The sequence below is a fragment of the Struthio camelus genome, chromosome 1 (genome assembly GCF_040807025.1).
Source record: "Struthio camelus isolate bStrCam1 chromosome 1, bStrCam1.hap1, whole genome shotgun sequence".
NCBI classification, from domain to species: domain Eukaryota; kingdom Metazoa; phylum Chordata; class Aves; order Struthioniformes; family Struthionidae; genus Struthio; species Struthio camelus.
Window position 1 is genome coordinate 204,621,580 of NC_090942.1, and position 22,692 is coordinate 204,644,271.

Below are 22,692 nucleotides of genomic sequence, written 5' to 3' on the forward strand. Positions count from 1 at the left end.
CTATTTTGCTGATGCCTAAGAGAAGATATCTTGACAAAAGAAGTGAGAGTTTGTCACAGCTCCTTTTGCATGCTTTGATGTGAACAGGGAACCTATTAGACTGATATTTTTCCTTGTTTGTTTCAAAATTTGCAAATATGTGTGATCAGTTGTGTCCCCAGATTATAAATGCAACCACTGCTCTTGAGCGTCCACATCAGACAACTCTAAATATCCATGGATCTTTAGCATCACATGAGATATGAATGTCACTGAGTGATCTCACAGAAATTGAATGCACTTAGTTTAAGCAATGGCATGAAACTTTTGGTAAAAGGTCTTTAGGTGAGCTAAGATAATGCAGGATAGTGCACTAAGTAGATGCAGTGATTCCTAGTAGATCAAGTAGTGCCTGAACTGGCACCCTTTGCCCTAAACCAGAAAAGGAAGTGCCTCACATGCTAAAACGAATCAGTGCCAGGGACAAGAATTCAGCTTCCCTCATTTCTTTCCTCTCATTTCACAATGTGGCTCTAACCAACACTAATGGTCATAGAAGCTCCCGGATGACAACTTTTTAACTGGCCTGTCAGCCTGCTGTTTGGGTAACGAGTATTTTTTCAGATGTCTTGATCTTGGTACATATGTTTATCTTGATGCATGGAATCTGACAAGTCTTTCCTTACCACAGCCCTGTGTGTGAAGAGTCAAATATGACCAAGTGCCACTCTTGCGCTTCCCTGGGGCTTCAAGAGACCCCCAGCGAAAGTTAGAGCAACCTCAGAATTTGCATTTTCTTGCATTCATTGTCCCTAATTTGTACTGGCTTTTAGTACATCCAGGGGGCTGTTCTGCTAGCTCGGCATCTCCTCAGCACAGCATTTTCTGCCTATCCAACTTGAAATGTTTTAGACTTCCTGTACTATACCAGGGCTGGGGCTCTGGCCATCAGCTGAAGATTCTGCAATCTGTCCAGTAAAAGTAACTCTGGAGTTAATAGAGGGACTGCAAGGCGAAGAGGATAAGATGTGAGTTAAAATCCAGCCCATTGTCTCCTCCGATTTGTATTGCAAATTGAAGAGACTGTGCTATGTTACAACTGCAAGTCTTTTTTAAGATATGTTTCATTTTTACCCCTTTTATGAGTGTCATTTGCACTTCCTCATTTTGCATACAGAAAAATCAGGAAAATGGTAGTACTGAAAAAGAATATTTTGCTTGGGATGAGCAGGAGGAGGAACTGGTTAGGTTTCAGCTTTGCATTCTTTTGTACGTATCACAGCCATCCCTTTCCTCCACTTGGTATTTTTATTTTGAGTGGAAAAAGAATTGAAAGCAATCTGAAAGATGTAAAATCTTGCATCCTGAGTTATTTGACCAAGTAATATACTCCATTTTTTGCTGCATCTTCATGGCATAAAGCCTTTCTCATTAGATGCATGTCAGAAGAGTAACAATAAAATCAGACAAGCTAAATAAATTAAGCTGCAGCTTGCATATCAGTCAGACTCACCCAGCCCCCTCCTAGGATTGTTCCAACCACGAGGAAGCTTTTCCTTATGCGCCACCTCGAGGGTGGTTTTTTTTTTTTTTTTTTTTTTTATGTTCAGGGAGAACCACTTGAAAGGAACTCTATGACTTTTCAATGGCAATTATAAAAACTACATTTCACATGTTATGTGATTAATGGGGCTATTACTTTGCCTGAGTTCACCCCATTTTAACGCATCAGGGTTTTTTCTCTGTAGTTTTTCTGGTAAAATGGCAACTAATTCTAGCAAAATGGCATCGATCATCTGTTCCAAATTATCCAGGGGGACAGAAAGAAGGGCTTTGGGTTTCCCAGCTCCATAAGTACAGTTGCTGATTTTTCTGGGACAGTGACATTGCTGCTGACAAATGGCCTCATCAAGCCCATAAAGGACAACACTTGCAATTGGGAGATGGTCAATCCGCCCCCTGAAACTGCGCCTCCCAGCTCTTCCCCTTCCCCTGTCTCCCCTTCACAGCAACTAACCCTTTCATATATATATTTGAAAGGAAAAGTAAATACCTTTTCTTGTGCTCCTCAGCTGTATTTATTTGCTCCTGGCTGCCTGCCCTGAGGCTCCAGAGATGTCTCCATAGCCTATTTATTTTCCTTCTGCCTCCCGCTAGCTAACTTAACAGCAGTGCTAATATGGCCCAGAGAGCTCTGTCAGTCAGAGAGCAATCCGTGAAGGCTTTATGGGGTGTATCAGCATTATACCAGATGTGTGCAGCAAATACACAGAGTCTCAAGAGCTTTGGGGACATTGGGTGAAAGTCCAGGCAATGCAGATAGTAGGCAAATCTGTTTAGAAGGAGGTAGGATTTAATTTTAGAGCTAAATAAATACTATCAATAGGTATTGATCATCTTTTGCAGTCAGAAAACTTTCAGACTTTAATTCTCCTTACTTTAGCACTGTCACTGAACTGGTATTTAAAATTTAATAGATCATTTTTTACACAGTGTATTTATCCACTTCCTGTCACCCTTTGTCCTGAGAGTGACTTGTGTTGAGTGTCATTTTTTTTTAATCCCTCCTTCAGTTAAACTGCATACATTTATGGTAAAGGCAATATTTAGAATTTACTTTTAAATCAATGGTTTTACATAGCATTTTCCAGAGATGTTCTTGTTCTCCAGTCCCCTGGAAATTATCTCCTCTGATGTAAATTTTATCCCCTCCATGCTAAATTTTAAAGGGGGCTCTGCAACCTTACCGCACCCGCAGGAGCTGCCAAGCCCTTCCAGGCAGAAGGGCTGCAGAGCTGCCGTTTGCTGCCCTACAAGGTGACTTTGGGGCAGTTTTCAGTGCTGTGGCCTGCCGGGGCCGTCTAGCGTAGGCTCAGCCCACCGGCACTGCCCGTTCTGCCTGCTGTGCCCTGCGCAGCAGCGCCAGGATGCTCTTGGCCAGTGGGGTCAGCTCTTCCCGCTGGCCAGGGACGGAGGGGAGATGGGAGAAACAGGTCTGCTCTGTGACTGTGGCTGCAGTCTGAGCCCGGAGAGTGGCTGTGCTGTGCCACAGCAATCCCTGAGGCTGTGCTTATGCTGATACGCAAGGACCGGGCTGCGGGGTCACCTCTTGCATGACTGCTGACCATCTGCCGCCCGCTCTGCGGCAGGCATCCACTCATGCTACTTACTCCTAATGCCTCCGAGGGGTCAGACTTGCCTCTTCTCCAGGCTAGGTGTACGTAGAGCCTGTGGGGAGGTGCAGGATGCAGCAGAGCTGGGAGCCGGGAGCAGGACCCAGTGCTAGAGGTACCTTCCTTGCTGGAGGTGCCTGATTTCCAGGCTCGGGGAGGTGGCAAGCATTGGGGGTGAACCAGCTCAGCTGCATTGCAGGGTGCTGTCAGCACAGCTAGTGCGTCTGTCTGGCTGTGAAGGCAGCCCTAATGCCCCGCAGGCTGTGGCCGTGGCCCCTCTGCTTCCTGGAGCAGGGAAGAACTGGTGCAAATTGCCCCCTTTTCCTACTGAAAGAGATGGACCCTGTAGCAAGCTGCATGGAGGGTCCTAGAAATGAGGGGCTCCAGCCGTTCCTGCTGTTCAGGCCGGGCCCTGGTCACTCCTACCACGTCGCGTATTCAGAGAGGATTCAAAAGCAAATCTGGGCGCTGCAAAAGTAAAGGGGATTCCTTTGCTCCCAGTGGCAAGGTGCAGATTATCATATCGTTGCGAGAAACCTAATGCAAAGCCCTTCTTAACGGCTGGCCAACTTATTCTTAATTTTGGTTTTAAAGGGCTCTGAAAAAGACTACAAGCTATGGGTGATTTCAGGAAGAGAAGATGCTCCTTACCCTCTTATTGGTGAGTTCTTTAAATGGTTTTACTTTTCAGCATTCACCCGTTAATTTTTAGTGCTGAAGAAAGCAAGAAATACAGAGAAATGCAGTTTCCTGTTTTGTTTGGTTTTGTTTTTTTCTGGTTTTCTCTTACTTCCCTGTCACGCAAGTTTGCCTGTTTAGGGAGCTAGTCAGACACTAATCCTTTTTTTTTTTTTTTTTTTTTGAAAGGCAGTTGTGTCTGTTGTGTCATATCCACTACGAGTTTGAGAAAGTTCGTTTATTTCTGCATCAATGTTGTTATTTTCAGTTGCACGAGTCTCAGTCTTTCTACAGGACCAGCACCTCCACTCACTCACCTCCTCTCTTGGAGCTAGTCCAGCTATACCATATTTCTGCCTACGTTTCCATAGCATTGTTTACTCCTTTCTCCTCCTCAGCGAAACTCAGCATAATTTTGAGAAAAGTTCTGATTTTCAGCAACTGGACATAACTGATTCAAGAAGTACTTTCCAGTCCTGTATTTCTCTTACTGGCTGACAGTTCCCCTCCGAATAAGAGCAGAATATTGCTTATTCACATTATAAAATTCTTTTCAAAACATCCCCTCACCAGGAATCAGCCCAAAGCTCAGAAGTGATTGGACTGAGTGATTTGATTTTGGCCCATCATTCACTGAGAACAAATCCCTTTCCGTTATTAAGAGCCTTTTGCTGTAGAAGCCCTGCATTACTTGTGCTATATAAAAGTTCATAGATGATTAGGGCAAGAAAAATTTGTGGATTTTCTGTTTTCCTCTTGCAAATCTAACTCCAGTAAATCCTAACATTCCTTCTCAAAGCAGCCTTAGCTACAAATGCTTTGCTGGAGTCAGACAACATTAATATTTATAAAATGTCTAACTTGTGCACCTTATAGACAATACAAGCTGTTCTGTCTCTGAAACATACCAGACTTTGTCTTTTAGACTATTATGTGTAGCTTATTCAGATAAAATCACAACTGTGGTTTTAAATATAGCATCAGAGAATTCCAAAATGGGAAAGACCTTTCTAATTGACTGACACTCTCTCACTGCAAATTCAAGTTGCAGTCTCTGGAAGAGAAGAATCTGATATTAAAATGATGCTGCACTGGATATTCACACACAGTTTATTGGATAAGGCCCCAGCTTTTATCATAAGTGCACATCGGAATCAGAATTTTGACTGTTTCAGCTTCACACTACTTCTAATGTCTAATAATGATTCTTTCACTATCAATGTGCATTTTAAGGCAAGTCTATGGGTAGGTTAACGAAAACATCGTAACATTGCACCCACATTTAATCTATTTCAGTGGCCGCGTCTGTAGACAGGTCCAAAAATATCTTTCTAGTGGCAGTTTTGAAAGCTTTTCCAGAAATGAATTGCCTCTGTATAGTCCCTGAAGATGCTGGTTAATGCAGAGCATAATTCATTTGCATTAGCCCTGTGATTAACATTTTCTTCCTGTTTCAGCCTCAGACAGGAACTGTTATTGCATCTTTTTTGACTGAATTATTGGCTATTCCACTTTCCATGGATAGAGAGGGAAGATCATGTTCGTACCGGATTTTTAGCATGCTCACCAAAAATTTGACAAAAATCTCATTTCTTGTGAGAACCATAAGGGCAACCAGTACCCAAACCCTGAGCATCTCAAGTAAAACAATAGAGCAAGTAAACATTAAATTCAGAAATAGTCATTTGAATCTTTCTGATGGACTTTTATGTGATACAGCCGTAATGGGTCTGATTTTTTCTTTACGTCTGTTAAACTACCCTGAACACAGTAACTCCATATTTACCAGTGTACAATTTTTATGCCAGCATAAATATGCATAAAAGCATCAGTTCTGAGGTTGCTGAGAAAGTGCTGTGGGTCAGTGTGTGAAGTCTGCTTTTCCTCCAAGGTAGATGGAGTTTTGCAAGTCTCCAGTCAATCCAACACAGATTATGATGATTTCTCTTTGAACAGGACATGAATATCCCTTTGGAATTAAAATGAGCCACATTCGAGACGCTATGCCCCACGGATCAAAGCACTGTGCCTGCCCCAGGCAGCTGCAGGGGTCCTTCCTGACGGAGCAGCTGCCCCAGGAGCTGCAGTGCCAATTCGTGCTGAAGCCAAGTCGCCTGGCCGTGTGCCAGCAGCTGAGCGGTACGTCGCTCTCCCCACACAAGCCCCATTCACCCAGTGCATGTCTAAGGCTGGGTCTGCTATAGAAAGCAAACATGTGCCGGGAGAGGAGGGAAGCGATGAGAAGTATGCGGATGCACTTTTCTGTGATTCAGCTGCCTAGAGGTTTTTCTAGGGTTGCTCTTCCCAATTTGTGTGTGCTGTTGTATGCATGCAAATTTTGTAAGTTAAATTTTTACAAACTGCATGTCAAATGGTTGTTTTAAAACCAGCAAAGAAAGACTAGAGCTCTTCCCTACAATTTTTTAAGTCTGTTAGCTGAGCTTCTCTCCCTAGTCTTGCCTTGTTCTATAGCAAGGCCGGGTAGTTTTACAGGTCGGGATTCAAGGCTTGACTTTGCCGCAGAGCTCCCCGTAATGCTTGTCAGCGTTCTTTATCTCAGCAAGGTACTGACATCTCCACACCTACTTCATTGGGACCCCCTCACATGGCAAAGCCTCCACGTGTATTTGAGTACCTTGATGAACTGAGCAAATGCGACCTCTTTGTTTCAGTTCTCTTTTGACTGAGATGAGGATAATACTTTCTCCTGCCTTTGGCCTTAATCCTGCAAAAATATGAGCACCTGCTGTCTGTTTTGCACTCTGATATCAATGACAATGACAATTCACTGCTCATGGGTAAATCAAATCAGTACATCTGTACAGGCTTGGGACCTTAGAGGGTAAACTGTGTAGGGCAAGGATTCTTCCCATGGTGTGTTTTCCTTGAACTTTACGCACTAACACACTACGCTCACTTAGGAACTCTGCCATACTTCACCATTAATGACTATAATAATAAAAATAACATATCCACATTCTGTTATTCTGTGCCTCCCCAACAGCAAAGATCTCCCACAATGTATGAATAGAATCAATTTGTAATGTTTTTAGAAATTAAATATAACAAGGCTATATCAGTATCTATTACAAATTATTCTGGAAACTGATTACATTTTATATAAATTAATTTCCTTTCCAAGCTCCTTTATCCCCCCTTCCCCAATAATGTGCATCATACATTACTTCATGGCATATTTTAAGAATGAGGCAATCTAGCGAAGGGGTGTAATTAGGTTTACAGGCCCTGCTTGGCAGCTGACATTGACTGGCAAGGGAAAATAGAAATGCAAATCAGCCTGTAAAGCTCTAATACAGATGTGTTGTGCTATGCAAATTGCAGGAGGGAAAGCTTGGCTGCTTTGGGGCAGCATGCTTGCGATCCTTAAGGACTAGAGTAAGCAGGAGGAAAAGAGACTATTAATCCATTCACCCTTTCTGCTTTCATCCTTGGTTGACAGAACATTTTAAAATGATGTATAGGTCTGGCTGCTTGTAAACCAAGTTGCCTTGCATATATTACTGTTCACTGTGCTCCTCCTAGCTCCTTCTCACCTGTTTTGGTTTTGGAAAATGGAGATGGGCGTCTGTGTACAGGCCAAGGCTGTGATTTGATTTTAGGCTTATCTTTACATCAGCAAGCCAAAATCTGTGTTGTTGTTAGGTAACCACTATGCACAACACCACATAAAAGGCGAATGTATAGAGGAGGAGTCAGTAACCCCACATTTTGCTGCCAAATGTGCTGTGTAACCCTCCCTCCCATCACTTCCCTGCAGCCCTCTCTCCCAGAGAAATCTATCCCATACTGAGACAAAAGAGGGATTATCTGGTCCTTGTGAAGCGATTGATGTTCTACTGGCTCATCTTATTACTGTATAAGTTATCTGAACGCTGAGATTTTTGTGTTCATTTTTCCTTAAAAAAAGATAAAATCATAAACTTGGGAACAGAATTTCAGCAGTCTCCACTAAAAACTCTCAGCTGATATTCGTAACTATCTCTTACTGTAACCCGAATCAAGACATGGCATTTACAGGTGGCAAGGTTAGAAGTGTAACATTTCTAACCAGGTGTTGCCCTGGCAAGGATCAAACATTTCTGTGGCCAAACAGTTCCTGCGTCAATGAGCCATTCTGTCCTCCTTCTCCTCCCATGGCTTTGTCATAACCTACCCTGAAGCACTGCAGCCCCCGTGGCACTGGTATTGGCATGCTGGTTACCCTGTCTTTCGGGGTTGCAGTAAGACACAGCTGCCCAGGCTGCCCCGTGGTTAGGCAGTGCTGTAGGTGTTGAGAGGCAGACATGACTGGCAACTGCCTGTCATGTGAAGTAAGTTGCTGTGTGGACTCCAACTACGCTGTCGTAGTTGCATCAGCTGTCCTGGCAGGATGGTTAAAAAAAAGTACAGCAGGATTTACTGTGTAGAAGAACTGAAATGCTTCTGTTGACCCTTCTGCAGCCTTTTGGCTACCTCACAGTTAAACATAGCCGTTAAGTAATGCTCATTAGCATATGTCTGAAAAGCATTGTAAATACTCATTTGCTTAAAGTTTAACTGGAAAGAACCAACTGCTGTCAATGGCTAGTCTATCATCCAAAATGTTACTTAATCATCCGTTGAAAGAGAAAGCAAAGTTTTAACAGGTTGGTCTCAATACAGAAAGGAGGTCTTTGAAAACTGCTTGACAGTTAGGGATTTGGTCATAAAAGATGCTCTGTTGTTAAAGAGATCTGAGGTGTGTAGAAGACTCGGAACGCTTTGTGAGAAGAGGAGCTATCCACTCGCATGGCTAGGGCACCATCTATGAATAGAAACTGCCTGTATATAAAATACAAGTAGAACTGATCCTGAGGCAGATGGGAATTACTCTTGGGCCACTGTTGTGAGCTCTGAGCATGATCTGCAACCAAAGCAATATTACTTTTTTCTGATTCTGGCCCGGAATAATCCATAGGAGCAAGGCCCTGAGGGCAACACTGCTGTTCCAGTATGGAAGCGCGGTCTTCTGCATAGCAATAGCCTATCTCGGTCATGGCTGGATGGAGGTTGGAAAGTGTTGTAACTTTGCACACGTTCAAGAAAAGAAAGTGTATATTTTCTTCCTCTCATCTGCTCTGTAGCTCAAAACTTCTTAATCCTTGTGCTTTGTGTAACACCGAAGTGGCTTTCCTATCTTTAGGGCCTTTCTGTAAGAAAAGGATGAATTCTCCTGCTGTTCAGCAAGTGTTAATTTGGTAAGTGATAGGGCATTTCATTGGTTTATGTTAGTTGCTGGTTTCTATCCTGGTATGTTAAAGAATACTGATAAAGATTTCCCTCCTATCCCAGAAGAGAGCTGCATTTGATCAAAATCACCCTTCTCACATTGCCATTTTAGGCCTCGGCTCTTAAGACTGGAGCAAACAGTGAGAGACTAATAAATGTTTCTAATTTTAAGACTCAATTTTTTTCCATTTCTGCTATTCTTTTTTCTCCAGAATAGCATCTCTCCTGAATTTTTACTTTCACAGAGATCTATAGGGTTGCCAAAACAGAACACATATATATTTTTGCCATTGTGTGAATAGCACTCCAAGTGAAGTAAACCATAGTCACATGCTAATATCTTGTTCATCTGTAAGAAAAATTGTGGTTTTGTAAGTTATAGGTTAGCTATGTTCTTCCAAAACATGACATATCAAGTAAAGCCTAGGACATTGCCAAGATTGTATTTCATGAAGCTTTGGACTGCTTAAATGTATATCCTTCTTATTATTTTTTATGAAAAGAATTTTTCATTAGCCTTTAGCACTCATATGCTCACATTTTGAGTTGAACTGTAATTTTTCATCCTGTAAACCTGTAATGAAAAGACTTCCACCCACTCCCAAAGGGAGCATGATCTCCTAGAATGGCACAGTGTAAAACAAAAATCACTATTTGGGCTAGAAAATGTGTGTAGTAAAGTACAGGAGAGAAAAATCTAGTATTATACTGCAATCCTTATTTCTATCATTACCCTCTGCCCTTCAGGACGATAGAAGGCAGAGTGTTTGACCAGCTGGAAGAACTAGCTAATAGAAAGGTGCACAGGGTAGGTGAGCAACTCAGTCAAAGCTGATTGGCTTTGAAGACATCTAGAAAAGGAAAAATATATTTGGATACATTTTTCCCATTTAATATTTTCTTCACAAGCAGTCTCACCGACCACAGTACCTTGTGCTGTTCAGTAAGCGTTACACTGGCTGATGTTGAGAGGTGTGACGGAAAGAAACTCCCTTCTGCATCCTAATACCAATATTTCTTTATGCATTGCAAATAAGACTTTCAGTTAGTGATGCTCTTCAGCACTTTCACTGTTATGATATCTCATGAAATCTATTAAACTGAAGGAAGAAAACCCCAACCCATCAGTGTGTTGGCAGCATGCTGAAATGCCATCTGGAAGGCACTGAGTAAAGGGCAGGCACCGTCTCTGAGCCATGGTCAGCAAATGCTTGGAGTGAGTGCACTGATGATAGGCTTGCTCCATGGAGAAGAGAGCAAAGGCTGCAACTTTTCCTGAAATGTCTTACCCCATTAGTGGATTCTCTGGTGCTACTTGTGGAAAGAGCTAGTGCTCTGCCACATCGCCAGTGGAGCTAGATGCTAGCGAGCCAAGGTGAGGGCAATGGGCTTTATTCATTAATTTTCCCAAGATCTGTGGTTTTGTGCCTGTGGATGGGAAAGGAGTCATTCAGTACAGTCCAGCCCCATGTGAAGTCAGCGGGCTGAGGGTCTCCATCCTGTACTTAGAGGTAAGTGCTCACACTGTGATCTGGTAGTGCAGTGCAGATCTTTGTGATCCTCTTAAGAGCGTGGGTAAGGTGGTGCACTCTCCACACGTGCACACATACACAGTATGCACATGGTGGATTTGACTGAACTGAATGCCAAGAAGTTGGTTGAGTTCAAGACATTTTTCCTTTGAAACCATAGCAACCACTACAAAACAAATAGTGGAATTAGAATTGAAATATATTTTTTCTAATAAACACCTCTCTTTCCCCAGACTTAAGCCAAAAGTCTTTTAAAAGGAAAAGATCTATCATAAATTGGGCTTTTTGGCGTGGCCCAGGCACTCACTTGGACAACGCACCCCTCTCCTCAACATCTGCTGCTCCTGGGAAGCTCTTTGGCCTCTTGCTAACAGCCATCTGTGAGGATGACAACCTGCCCAAACCTCTCTTGGTGAGTCCCAGACTCTGGGCAGGCTCTTACAGTGGTGGAATTTCTGTGTGTAGTAAATGAGAACGTGTGATGCTGTGTAAATGGGATGCTGAAATTACCCAAGCAGAGAAACCAGAGGAAATATCATCTGTGGTTCTCAGCAAGCACTTTGATTTTTAACATGTGCTATGGTCAGGCCTGATTAATACGATATAGCTTGTACATGTATGTGGTCAGTCTGCTGCTCGGGAGTGTTTCTTCTTTATAACCCGCGCTATAAGGCCGGTTCCCTAATCCTCGCTTATGCAGTATGAATAAACTCCATGTTCACACATACTTTTTAAACCACTCCCAAGATCCCGGACTCTAAGAACATGGCATTTGCTGTCCCATATAGACGGCCCACCCTTGCATACAAACGACGCCAGCCCTTAAGCAGACAATGTTAGAGTTCCCCTCCAAGGCATCCAGGGCGAGGAAGCACTCTGGGTCCTCGTTTTTGATCTGACATCACCATCGCAAAGCGGTTGGGTTGGCTGGAGGCTGCAGGAGTTCCTCAGCATTTTTTCATGCTGTTTCAAAGGAGCTCCCATGCTAGGGGTCTCTCAAAGCTGCTTCTCCCGGCAACCCGGAAACATGAGAAAGAGCCCATTCCTAGGGAGCCTGTCCTGGTAACTGTCTTATTGTTGAGGCAGCAACTGAAATATTTACTCTGTGGGAGGGAATAGTGCTCGACGTGAGCCCTGCAGAACAGGGACCCTCATCCTAAGAGCCAGACTTTCAGCTGAAATAACTTGGCAGACCTCTGCTGAAATCAATCGGGTTACATCAATTTACAGTAAAAGGTGGTTTGTCTCCTAAGCTTCAGTTTGATATGCTGCTTCATCATTGCCTGAGTATTGATCATACCAGGACTTTTAAGTCTTTTAATAGTGTGGCTTTGCTTTTTTTTCTCTTTTGAGAGGGGAAGTGTATATTTTTTTTATGTAGGTTATTTAAATAAGCCCTGCAGAGGTGGATTCTGTAATAACCTGGTCTCTCTCTCTCTCTCCATTTGAGAGATGAGCCAATGCTGCACTTTGGAAATATCTCCAGAAGTTAAATGTGAGGGAGCTTTTTTGAAAAAAAGTAAAGATATTAAGTACAGAATCACAACTTGGTAGACTTTGTGGTTTGAGTCTTAAACACTGTGACCTTGCCACAAAATATAACTTCTAATTCCAAGCAGCATCTCTGGAGAATGGAATACTGCACTTGAGGTACTGTGTGGGATTTACCTTCAAGAGAAGGAAGATATCAGGGATTAATGCTGCAGGCATGTTTGATATTTCTGCTTAAAAGCTTCAAACTTGTTTTCACAATTAAAGTGCTCTCTTTTAGCCATTACCACACTGAAATGTCCTACACCATCAACTTCATTCATATAATTTCTATGGATTCACTGCTTTAAGAGAATCTTCCCACTTTTTGTTCAAAATATATTTTAAAAGTGTTAAATCATGTACTGAGGTTTGCACTGTAGAATTTAGCCCATTTTGGCAGCAGAGTTTCTAAACCTCTGCAAAGAAAATGGAAATGCTAACATAAGTCCTGTTGTCATGAATGGTGCTCTCCTAAAGTGTATGCACATACATGGGTGGCTGGCTTTCAACTTCTGCAAAAGCAAGAAAGAAACATTCAGGAAGTAAATTTAAAAAAATAGTTTCCATTAGACATATTTGCATTGCTGTGTGTCAGGAGGACCCACCTTACAGCCCAGCCTCTGAATGTAGCCAAAAGCCATTGCCTAGCCACTGCTGTTAGAATAACTTGGTTTAATGATAACAGATTCTACTCCAGCATCCCTTTTCTTGCCATCTCTTTAGATAGTTTGGTCCAGAGGCCACAGCATGTGTGCACATAATTATAGACACTCTGTCTGCACACGTTTCCCCCTAGGAAGAGACAAACATGACAAATACCATGTTACTTGGAGCGACTGCTCCTGTGGAGAGCCTCTGAGGTGATCAGCATATATAAGAACCTACCCAAAGGAAACTGCAGAGAATTAAGCAGCTGGAAAATATCATGTACATATTACTTCAGGAGAGGTCTCTGATTTCAGTCTTTCCTTTTCTGCTGATTTTCCTCTCTCATTTATTTGAAGAATTCAGGCCCTCCTGTTATTTTAAAAAGATAGGGAGAAATCTGCTTGTTTGCCCTTCTCTTTTAAATATCTCATGTCGAAATTTGTCTACCTGTTTACTCCTGTGCAGCCTCATTGACTTCAGAGGAGCCAAAAGCTGAGTTTTGGCCCTTTCTGGGTGCCCTCCCAAGGAGTAGCACCTTGCCCCAGAAGGGGTCCCGCTGCATCTCTGAACAGCTTGCGGAGTGCAGTATCGCTCACAAGAAGCAAAGGTGGTGAAATCTGACTCTGATCTGATGTAAAAGCACAGATAGATATTAAGACAAGAAGCACTTACCAGCTTGGATAAAATCGCAGGGTTTTCAGACTACAGACTGATCAGCTGGAACAGACGTCTTGGTCTAGGGTCTGTGATAATATTGAGCACATTGATGAGTACTAAGGATTTTATATTGTCCTGTGAAGTGGCAGCTGGCTAAAGCCTCTGTCAGATGCAGGGCACTGCATTAGGTAGACTGCTAGCCTCTTCCTGTACCACTATGTTTATATATTTAAATAACTTGACTAATACTTGCACAGTACCTGGAAGAGATCATGCACTAGCTTAGTGCTGAGCGGTGATAACACCACATTTATGAAGCGATGTTTTCCAAAATCAGTGCTTTACCGTTAGATTTGGCATGGCCTGGAGAGTAAGCTAAGACTTGTGTTTAATTTGTGAGCCTTAGGGCTCAAAGGTTTTCACCTGTGACAGAAATGGTGAAACAACATTTTAATGGTTCTAGACAATTAAATCTGTTTCTGAGAAAGCCTCCCTGCCTTTTCTGTTTAGGACATGCTTTCCCTCCTATACCAAGAGGGCCCTTCCACTGAGGGTATTTTCAGACGCTCAGGAAGTGCAAAAACCTGCAAAGAGCTCAAGGAGAAGCTTGATTCAGGAGCTGAAGTGGACTTAGCCTGTGAATCCATATTTGTGACAGCATCTTTGTTTAAGGTATGTGAAGAACATTCCTTTTCCCCCTTTGGGTGAGACCAGCACAGATTTCAGGCACAAACAAGTAGGGCATTTACCCAGGGATAGGTCCAGAGAGGAGCTGGTAGGCTGAATTAAGAAGAATGGGCTAACATATTAAAATTATGAGGATCCCTGAAAGAGATTACCACTGAGTCAGGATGAGGATGAGAACTAGCCAGTTTACTCTCTTCAATAGGAATTAGGGATTTTGTTTTGCTCTCAGCTTTTCTGAGCTTTTCTCTATATCTCTTCTTAAAGTCAATAAAATACTAGAAAGGACACTTTGCAGGCCTGTCCCCTTATTCATCAATAATACCTTACACTACAGACCTTTGCCATTATACGAAGCTGTCCAAAATATTTAGATTAACTTTTCCATGAGTTATCTTTTCTTACAGATTTGTATGTTAATGATAATGTTGCTTGTGCAAAAAAATCACAAGCCTTCAGCAAGGCATCAGCTCAGGAGAAGGATCAGTATATTTCTCTGCAGATTTTATTACAGTGCATCTTGATTACATGTAACTTGTCCTTAAAAGAAATTGTAATCTCCTTTTTTAAGCAAGCCCTGCTTGGGTGGAATTTTTTTGTAACAGAAGGCTATTCCTCTTGCTGCCATGTGAGAGGTTTTTGTTGGTGAGACTTACACATACGCATTCCTGCTGGTGGGTTTCGGGCTGGCCAGCTGCACCATGCAGACTGCTCATTTGCAATACTCATCCCACAATACCAGTTTAATTGAGGGGTTTACCACACTGAAGAGCACGTAGGCAGTTACCACGTAATAGCAAATGTATTATTCGTGCACACCATGGCTTCCCTTACTCTAGCCTCTTTGTGTAGATGGGATTTGAGCTTCTTCCCAAGTTGCAACATCTTCCCAGTAATGGTTGAAGCATTAAGAGACAGAAACAGGGAGACTATCCCTGACTAGTATAAATACTCCATTACCAGAAGGATTTGTGGTCAGTGGAAGAAGGCAGGGATGCCTTCTCTCGGAGGGCTCGTGGTCTGGTGCTGTTGAAGTTTGCCAGCTGAGGAGAAGAAACAGGGGCTACAGATGAAGTCAATGATGACTAAAGGCAGACGTTATACAGCATCAAAATAACTGGCTCCACTGCATGTTTTTTGGTTCAATAATAGCAGACAAAGTATCCAAATACCTCCATTTTGACAGGAAAGGGTGAGGACAAGGCAGGAAAATATTCACTTTAAACATAATCCAAAAGACTTCCTTATCTCAAATGATTTGCTGCTTGTTTTGGTTGCTTTGTGGATCAAAATTCTTGTCAGCTAGTGCTGTTCCATCAATACATCCTCTTGTAGCTGCATAGCTTTTTCCTATTCCCTCCTACGCTCCAGAACAGCTGTTTACATATTTTGTTCTTCTTTTCTCTGGATCAGGATTTTCTTCGCAACATCCCAGGCAGCATTTTGTCATCCCAGCTCTGTGATAAGTGGGTCTCTGTGATGGATCAGGGGAATAATGAAGAGAAGATAAAAAGCATCCAAAGGTAGAATTACTTGTATTCTCTATATTGTCCTCTTATACATACATACATACATATATATATATAAAATCTGTATACATCTCTCTATATATATCCCAGAGTGCAGAATCCCAAACCTTCAACTTACAGTCTGTAATTAAAAAAACACAACATTTAAATAGATGTGTAAAACATCCTTGTATATGCAAGTACATTTAAACTGATGTATATATTTAGGAGATTTCCTGTATGGGGCAATTTTCTGATTCTCTTTGGTCATGATTTCTGCGTTTTGTAGATGCCAGTAAATAGAGTTTATCATTTCCTTTTATGAGAAAATATTTATAATATTTATAATTGTGCTGTCCAAGATCTGGATTTCTGCCTGATACTAGAAATAAAGTAAAATCATCCACGGGAAACTTTTGGATCCTAGGAGAAAGGGTAGCTGCAATCACTTCCTCACACTTCCCCCCCCCCCCCCGCCATTCATCTCAAATTTTAGTGACCATTTTGAAGCCAAGATGGAATCGTAAATGAAACACTGGAACATAGCGACAAGGGAAGCCTCCACCCTTGCAGGTGATAAATAGAGAAAGTGGGCAAAGTTTATATCATGGGAAACAGAGTTTTGTACACAAACAGGAGGAAGAACTAGCTGACCTCATGCATACTTACATACACACATACTTATGCCAACTAGATAGTATATAGTGAAAACTGCACTGTTTGGTAAAATGAATACTGAATTACCAGGCAACTGAGGAGAAATACAATTTAATCTCATACACTGAACTGGGTTCATTAATTTGACAAAGTGTAATTGTAATGATTTCCTAATGTATTTGTGTCATCCCAGGAAACTATTCAGAGATGTGCCATAGTGAGGGAAAGCAGCTGAGTAAGAACACCTTTCTGACATACTCCCTGCTTTAATTAGTAGACCATGTTACTCTGAAAATGTATTTCTGCATTTTCATCATCTTCTGACTTGTGTATATGCTATATTCAAGTTTGTATTCAAGTCCAGTCTCTAATTTGGGGACTTACGTTTGAATATGTTTTCAGGTTAATAGAGCAGCTCCCCAGAGCTAATGTTGTTCTCTTACGTTACATCTTTGGAGTACTGCACGGTATAGAAATGCGATCTGAAGAGAACCAGATGAATGCATTTAATCTAGCTATCTGCATTGCACCTAGCCTGCTCTGGCCTCCTGTTTCCTCCACTCCTGATACGGAAAGTGAATTCACAAAAAAGGTAGGAGAAACTGCGATGTAGTTAAAAAAGAAAAATAACTTCCTTCTGCTCAACCAGATTGTTGGTTGCAAATGTAAGGACAGTCAGTATCCCTGCAGATCAGTACTTCTCCTCTTAACAGGGCCCCAGAAATGCTCATTGATCCATTGTCATAATCCTCCTGGGAGAGTGGAAGACAGATCATAAAGAAATGCCCAATGTACTAGCAAAATACTTTTGTCATAAAAGAGATCTCCAATTACGGTCACCTTGGAACAGGACAGAGCAGAAACAGAGAAGATGTATACAAGGAGGCCATCAGTATTTGCACCCTAGTCAAGGATCCCAAGGGACATAGATGAGAGAGTGGACTGCAAAAGGCAGCAGGGAAGGAAATAAGGAGGGATGAATACCATCTTCCAGCTCCTCCTCTGCTGAAGAAGATGGAATTTGGTGTGGTTTGGAAATGTGTGGTAAAGATAACTCTAGATACGGGGTGTGACAGCAAAGATGGTCAAATGCTCATTAGAAAAATACAGCTATTCCATCTTAATTCCCAGCAGTGAGAAGGTAAGGGGCAAGGTAAAATCATATTCAAGGCAAAAATGTGTGGCACTGCGTTTAGAAGGGGAAAACAAATTCATCCACAGCAGTCCTACCATCCTTGCGTGGCTAGTACTGAGCATTTCAGTTGGGCCTGGCCGTTCTCCTAAGGCTTGGGATGTCCAGAGAGGAGCTCCTGGCTGCTGGGAGGTGAGGGCAGCCCATCGCCACAGCCCATGGCCTTCCCTTGCAAAGTGACTGACCATGAAAACCAGCCAGCTGGCTGCCCACTCCCTTCCCTCGCCAGCAGGGAGGCTGGTGGTGGTAGGAAGCTAGGCTGCTGTAGGGCAGCACGGCTAGGAAGGACGGTGTGGTGCAGCCATCAAGCTGAGGACCTGAGGAAGGTCTCACTCAGTAGTAAGAGCAGAAGAAGGGGTTTTCACTATGATCAGAGAAGAAAATGCCAGCGGGGCACTAATAAACTCACCCCTGGCTCCAGTGGAGGGATGCGCTGCCACTCTGTGAGTTATCACAGGAGCACTGCAGAAGGAGCAGCACCTGTGCACAGGTCCCTCAGGTGTCGTGAGAGAAGCCATCTTGCTCTTCTGGCTCCCAGGGGTGACTGTGCAGAGGACATTCCTGAGCACCCCACTGGGCATGCTTGAAGGAGCACGCAAAAGCCCCAGACTGGGCCACCACGCTGCAGTGGGGAAGGGTATGCCATGGGGCAGCCTTTCCATTGGGACAGTTTAAAAAAGGAGCATAGTGAGTGGGCAGTGAGTTTCCCCTGGATATGATAGCGGAAGATCTGACGAGACATCTCTCTCACACTGCTTTGTTGCAGATTTCTAGTCTGGTGCAGTTCCTCACTGAGAATTGCTGCAGGATTTTTGGAGAGGAAATTACCTCCCTCTTTGGAGAAATACTGATGACATGCAAGAACAGAGAGAATGGCTCAGGTAATACAGATTGATGTCTGAATCCCGTTAAACAGCTAAACCCAGCCACGCAAAAGATCAGGCATATTCCATTAGAAGGATGCTGTTTTCCCTTCATGTGGTGTACCCAAATAAGCACTTCTTGCTATTTTTTCCCCTTCCCCAAAATATTGGTGACAGTCAGTGATTCAGCTTTTCATGGCCTAGACCATCCTACAAAATGCTCTTCCAAAGAATCCCTTGCTCCTTTTCCAGTCATCTGAGCTGCTATGTTAAAAATAAAAGGAGAAAAGAAAGAAAAGAAAAGAAAAGAGAATCCTCAGAAGTTTTCCTCTCAAATATAGATTTTTTCCCCCATGATTATGTTTTTCCAGAATATCAGAAAGTCAGAGACCAGCAATGGATTTGATAAAGATGTCACCCCATCATATTAGAGTTGAAAACATCTATTCTTTATTACCAAAAGACAGAGGTCTCCCGGTTTTTGATGGGATTTGCAGATTTTGTGCCCAGCACAGAAAAATCATGGAATTTGGGGGCTGAAAATGTGTCACTGACTAGTTCATAATATGCAAAGTGTTTCAGAATATCACTAATCCCCTTTTCCTCTCCAGTCTTGTGTCAGTATCTGTTCTTACTGGAGGTTGATATCTCCCCTTAAAATATTTCTAAAACAACATTTCTATAAAATAAATTTTGTCATGGCTGGCCTACCCTGGCAGTGGTAATGACACCTGGTAAAGTCAGATTGACTCAGTGTGATTGTCCCAAACTCCTCATGCACTGTCTCCAGTGAAATCTGGTGAAATGTGGCTTCCCCCCCAACACCAGTGGAAGCACATGGCATCTGCTGACTCACTGTGCTGGGATAGAGCTTAGCCCCCCAATAGGTTACAGTATCCTGTCAAGTTTTCAGGCGTGCCCTGAGCCGTGGTAACTGCCCATACATTAATTCAGTCTGCTGCAAATGTGAGATAATTTAAGTTAGTTCACCCCAGAGCAAAAGAGATTTAATGTAAGTGAAATTATTGCATATATAGAACAGGGCACAGGTGCGCACTACTCATTTGAAATGAGTTGACTGTTTAAACTCATGTTTATGTACTGGGAGATGAGAGCTGTCTTCACAGTGCTGTTGTTTAAAATATTGTAATTTCTGGAACACGGTAAAAGTGTATGAAGTGTGCCCTGTTTTCTTCATTTGCTTAAAAGAAGGGAAAAAAGATTAAATGAACATTCCAAGATTCAATAACAAAAAGAAACATGCAATAAGTTACTAATTTAATATTCTATGTGTAAATTATTGTTTACGGTGGGATTACTAATGGTGCTGCAGAAAGTCCTGACTTAAAAACAAAGAAAACAAACCCCCAAAATCTCACCCTTTTTTGTCCCCATCATCCTATATTTCTTAATTGAACTGCAATTTAACTCATTTCAGTTTTTCCATTTCAAAATTAGAAGGTAATTTTTTTCTGAAATTGTGGGCATTTCTGCTTGAAGGATCTTTAAAGCAGAAGTGTTCCCCGAAAAGAACGGATACTTTCCAAACAAAATGCGACTGCCTGTCAGCAGGGTTCTTCGGTTACTGATATACTAACACTTGTTTTATCCTTGCAGATGTTGCTTCCCTCCATCTGAATGACTCTTCCTATGACAGTCTGGAAAATGAGCCGAATGATGAAGCTGACTCCTCATCTAGTGACTGGATTAAGAACCGAGATCAGGATAACAGGAGCAGGGAGTCTGTCTTTACTCTGAGCGATGGTGATTCGGAGCAAACAGAAGTGGATGAAATCCAAAACAAAACCAAATCAAAACAGTTGACAGTTTCTGCTGATGTGCACTGTAAGTTTTCATCGCAAGAAAACTCAGAGAATGAATCTCTCTGCTCCAGTGCTTTGGGCTTGTCTTCAGCAACTACCTCAGGTGCTCTTAAAACCCTGAGGAGGCACAGGCGCTCCTCAGAGCCTGCAATTGGCCTTCTGGCCTCTGGTTTCACCTGCCTTGGTGAAGGTCATGAGCAGGCAGCGCGTAAAGCCAGCTGTGACGTTGTGCTGTCTCACGAAGATGAAGACTATCTCTGCCAGCTTCGTTCTTTACAGATGGAAGGGCAAAAGCTTATCAATCAAAGTTTGATTATAGGGATTAATGTCAGTAAAAGTGACAACACAAGCCAAAACATTGAAAAGAAAGACCTGTCCCGTTGCCTCCTGCCTCCATCCCCAGAGGGATTCAATATTTGCTCAGGATTTAGCTCTTCTAGCCTTTCTTCTCCTGGGACGTCTCCATCTGTATCGTCGATGAGCTCCCTGGACAGTGCTTTCTCTCAGTTTTCAGACCAATCTGTATTTACCCCAACTGAAACCTCTTCCCCTTTGGATAGCACTTTCCAATTGCTAAAGAAACATGAAGACACTGCTGCCGAAGCAGTTCATGACTATTTGGGTAAGCCCACTGGGGTGCCAGCACCTCCAAAACCTACTGACGCATTGGTTGAGGGGGGCTTGATGGAGACCAACCGCAGGCCAGCACCTCTGAAAGCTACTGAAGCAGTGGATGGCTATTTGCTTAAATCTGACATTCAGCCATTACCACTGAAAGTCACAGGAAGAGACAGACTTCATGATCCAAGATCAAAGAGGAGGTCTAGAAGAGCATTGCAGCAATCCAAAGTTTGAAGAGACTGACCAAAGCTTTTTTTGCAGAGGAATCTTACGCTTAAAATAAACACCATAAAAAATGCCTTTGGTGTTAATGTGTGTTCATTTTAAGTTTAATATCCAGGTTGTTTAAATTTAATTGAGCAGGCCCAAAATTCGTGGGTTTTCTTTTCTTTAGGGAATTGTTAAAGTAATTTTCCCACATAAAGTTTTGCAAGAATATTGTGAGAATAACAAAAATTGTTAAAAAACAAGAAAACAGAAACCTCGCTAGAATCTGAAAAGGTCCCAGGAAATAGTTAAGAGAAGTACCCTGTTCACTGACCCTGTCAGGGCAGCAGAGTGCTTGCTGGGACCCTTCCCTTGACCACTCGTGTGTTGAGCCTTGCAGATGTGAGTCCCAGTCCTTTGTGGTTTTGATGTAGTGTGCAAAGTCAGCATAGATCTCATAACTGTGGTATTATACTACTGGTCTGAAACTGATAGTTATTACTTTCATTGTCCTCCAAGGAATAAGTGTATTGTTTTCTGTATGTTTATACAGTATGTTCGATAGGTGTAGTTATTTCTTTCACACTGCAAAAGAAAGAAAAAAATGAGCTCATAAATATGTAAAGTTAAATGCTGAAGCTTGTAGCTAACACCTCCCAACTCTGCGTGTCTCATTTATTGTGCTTTGTCAGCTGTTCTATTCATGTTTAAGTTGTGAATAGTTTCTTAACATTGCTGTAAATGGCATTATATATTATTGCAAGCAGAACACAAGTGATTTTATTACGCAGCATCTAAAACATCATATAATATATTAAAAGTAATGCGTTATCTAAATGCTTTGAGTTTGTATAATATATCCTGAAAAATTTTGCTATTATATATGTTATGGAAGAAAAATGTGTATTTTTGTACTTGCAAAAACTGCTGCTAATTTTACGAGTTCTGTTTTGTTGTTACAGCACTGGTATTGATGTGTATGCATTCAATGCTCTATATTAAATATTATTTGTTATGTCATAAATTCAATTTATATTCCGTGTAATGGTTTTTTAGGTGTCAGTTCTACAGGCTATTGCAGAAGCAAAAGTCCCGGTGATGCCACTGCATCCCGGTCCCGGTGATGCCACTGCATGAGAAAGGACTGCAGCATTTCTCCTGCTCTTTGGGTGGCATCATTCATATTGTATGTCGTCATTTGTTGACTTTTGTAACGTTTCAGTCATATGTAACAAGAATTCCTAACCCTTTGCTCCTCATTTAGAGGGAGGAAGGTGTTTTCAGCTAATGAGATGGAGTCTATAGTATGGAGGTACAGAGAGAGCTTTTCAAGTAACAGAAATTAGGCTTGGAGGGGAGCAAGACTAATTCTTTAGTATTAGCAGGGTTATAGACAAGTCAAGAAGGAATGCCAGTGTTAAATGAACATGTGAGTACCTGTGCACACGCGCTGTGCTTCTGAAATTGCATTGATTCGTTAATGAGCTTTCCATTTGCAAAAGCCCTCCATCACGCCAGCTAATACTGGCCAATACTGGAGTTTCACACTCTGTTTTATTTAACTACACCCTGGTAATAGTACCTATGCTCCTAAATTGCTAAGCATTTCTGAAAAATGTAAACACTGTCTACTGCTCTAAGCAGTTTCCAAGTATTATCAGTGTTAAAG

The 22,692-nt window shown here is 42.2% G+C and overlaps 1 protein-coding gene across 5 annotated transcripts in view; it reads left to right on the plus strand.

Moving 5' to 3' along the window:
• ARHGAP20 (Rho GTPase activating protein 20) overlaps window positions 1-22,056 on the plus strand; it is a 64,754-nt gene extending 42,698 nt beyond the window's left edge. For 4 of the 5 annotated variants that reach the window (XM_068930297.1, XM_068930299.1, XM_009683789.2 and 1 more), the window contains 8 exons: window positions 3,747-3,813; window positions 5,787-5,969; window positions 10,864-11,042; window positions 13,979-14,140; window positions 15,566-15,675; window positions 16,720-16,909; window positions 18,276-18,390; window positions 19,990-22,056. In XM_068930297.1, coding sequence (XP_068786398.1) covers window positions 3,747-3,813; window positions 5,787-5,969; window positions 10,864-11,042; window positions 13,979-14,140; window positions 15,566-15,675; window positions 16,720-16,909; window positions 18,276-18,390; window positions 19,990-21,050 — 2,067 coding nt within the window. In that variant the 3' untranslated portion in view covers window positions 21,051-22,056. The remainder of the gene's footprint in view (window positions 1-3,746; window positions 3,814-5,786; window positions 5,970-10,863; window positions 11,043-13,978; window positions 14,141-15,565; window positions 15,676-16,719; window positions 16,910-18,275; window positions 18,391-19,989) is intronic. The other variant, XM_068930298.1, reaches the window with a different exon arrangement.
• The last annotated feature ends 636 nt before the right edge of the window (window positions 22,057-22,692 follow it).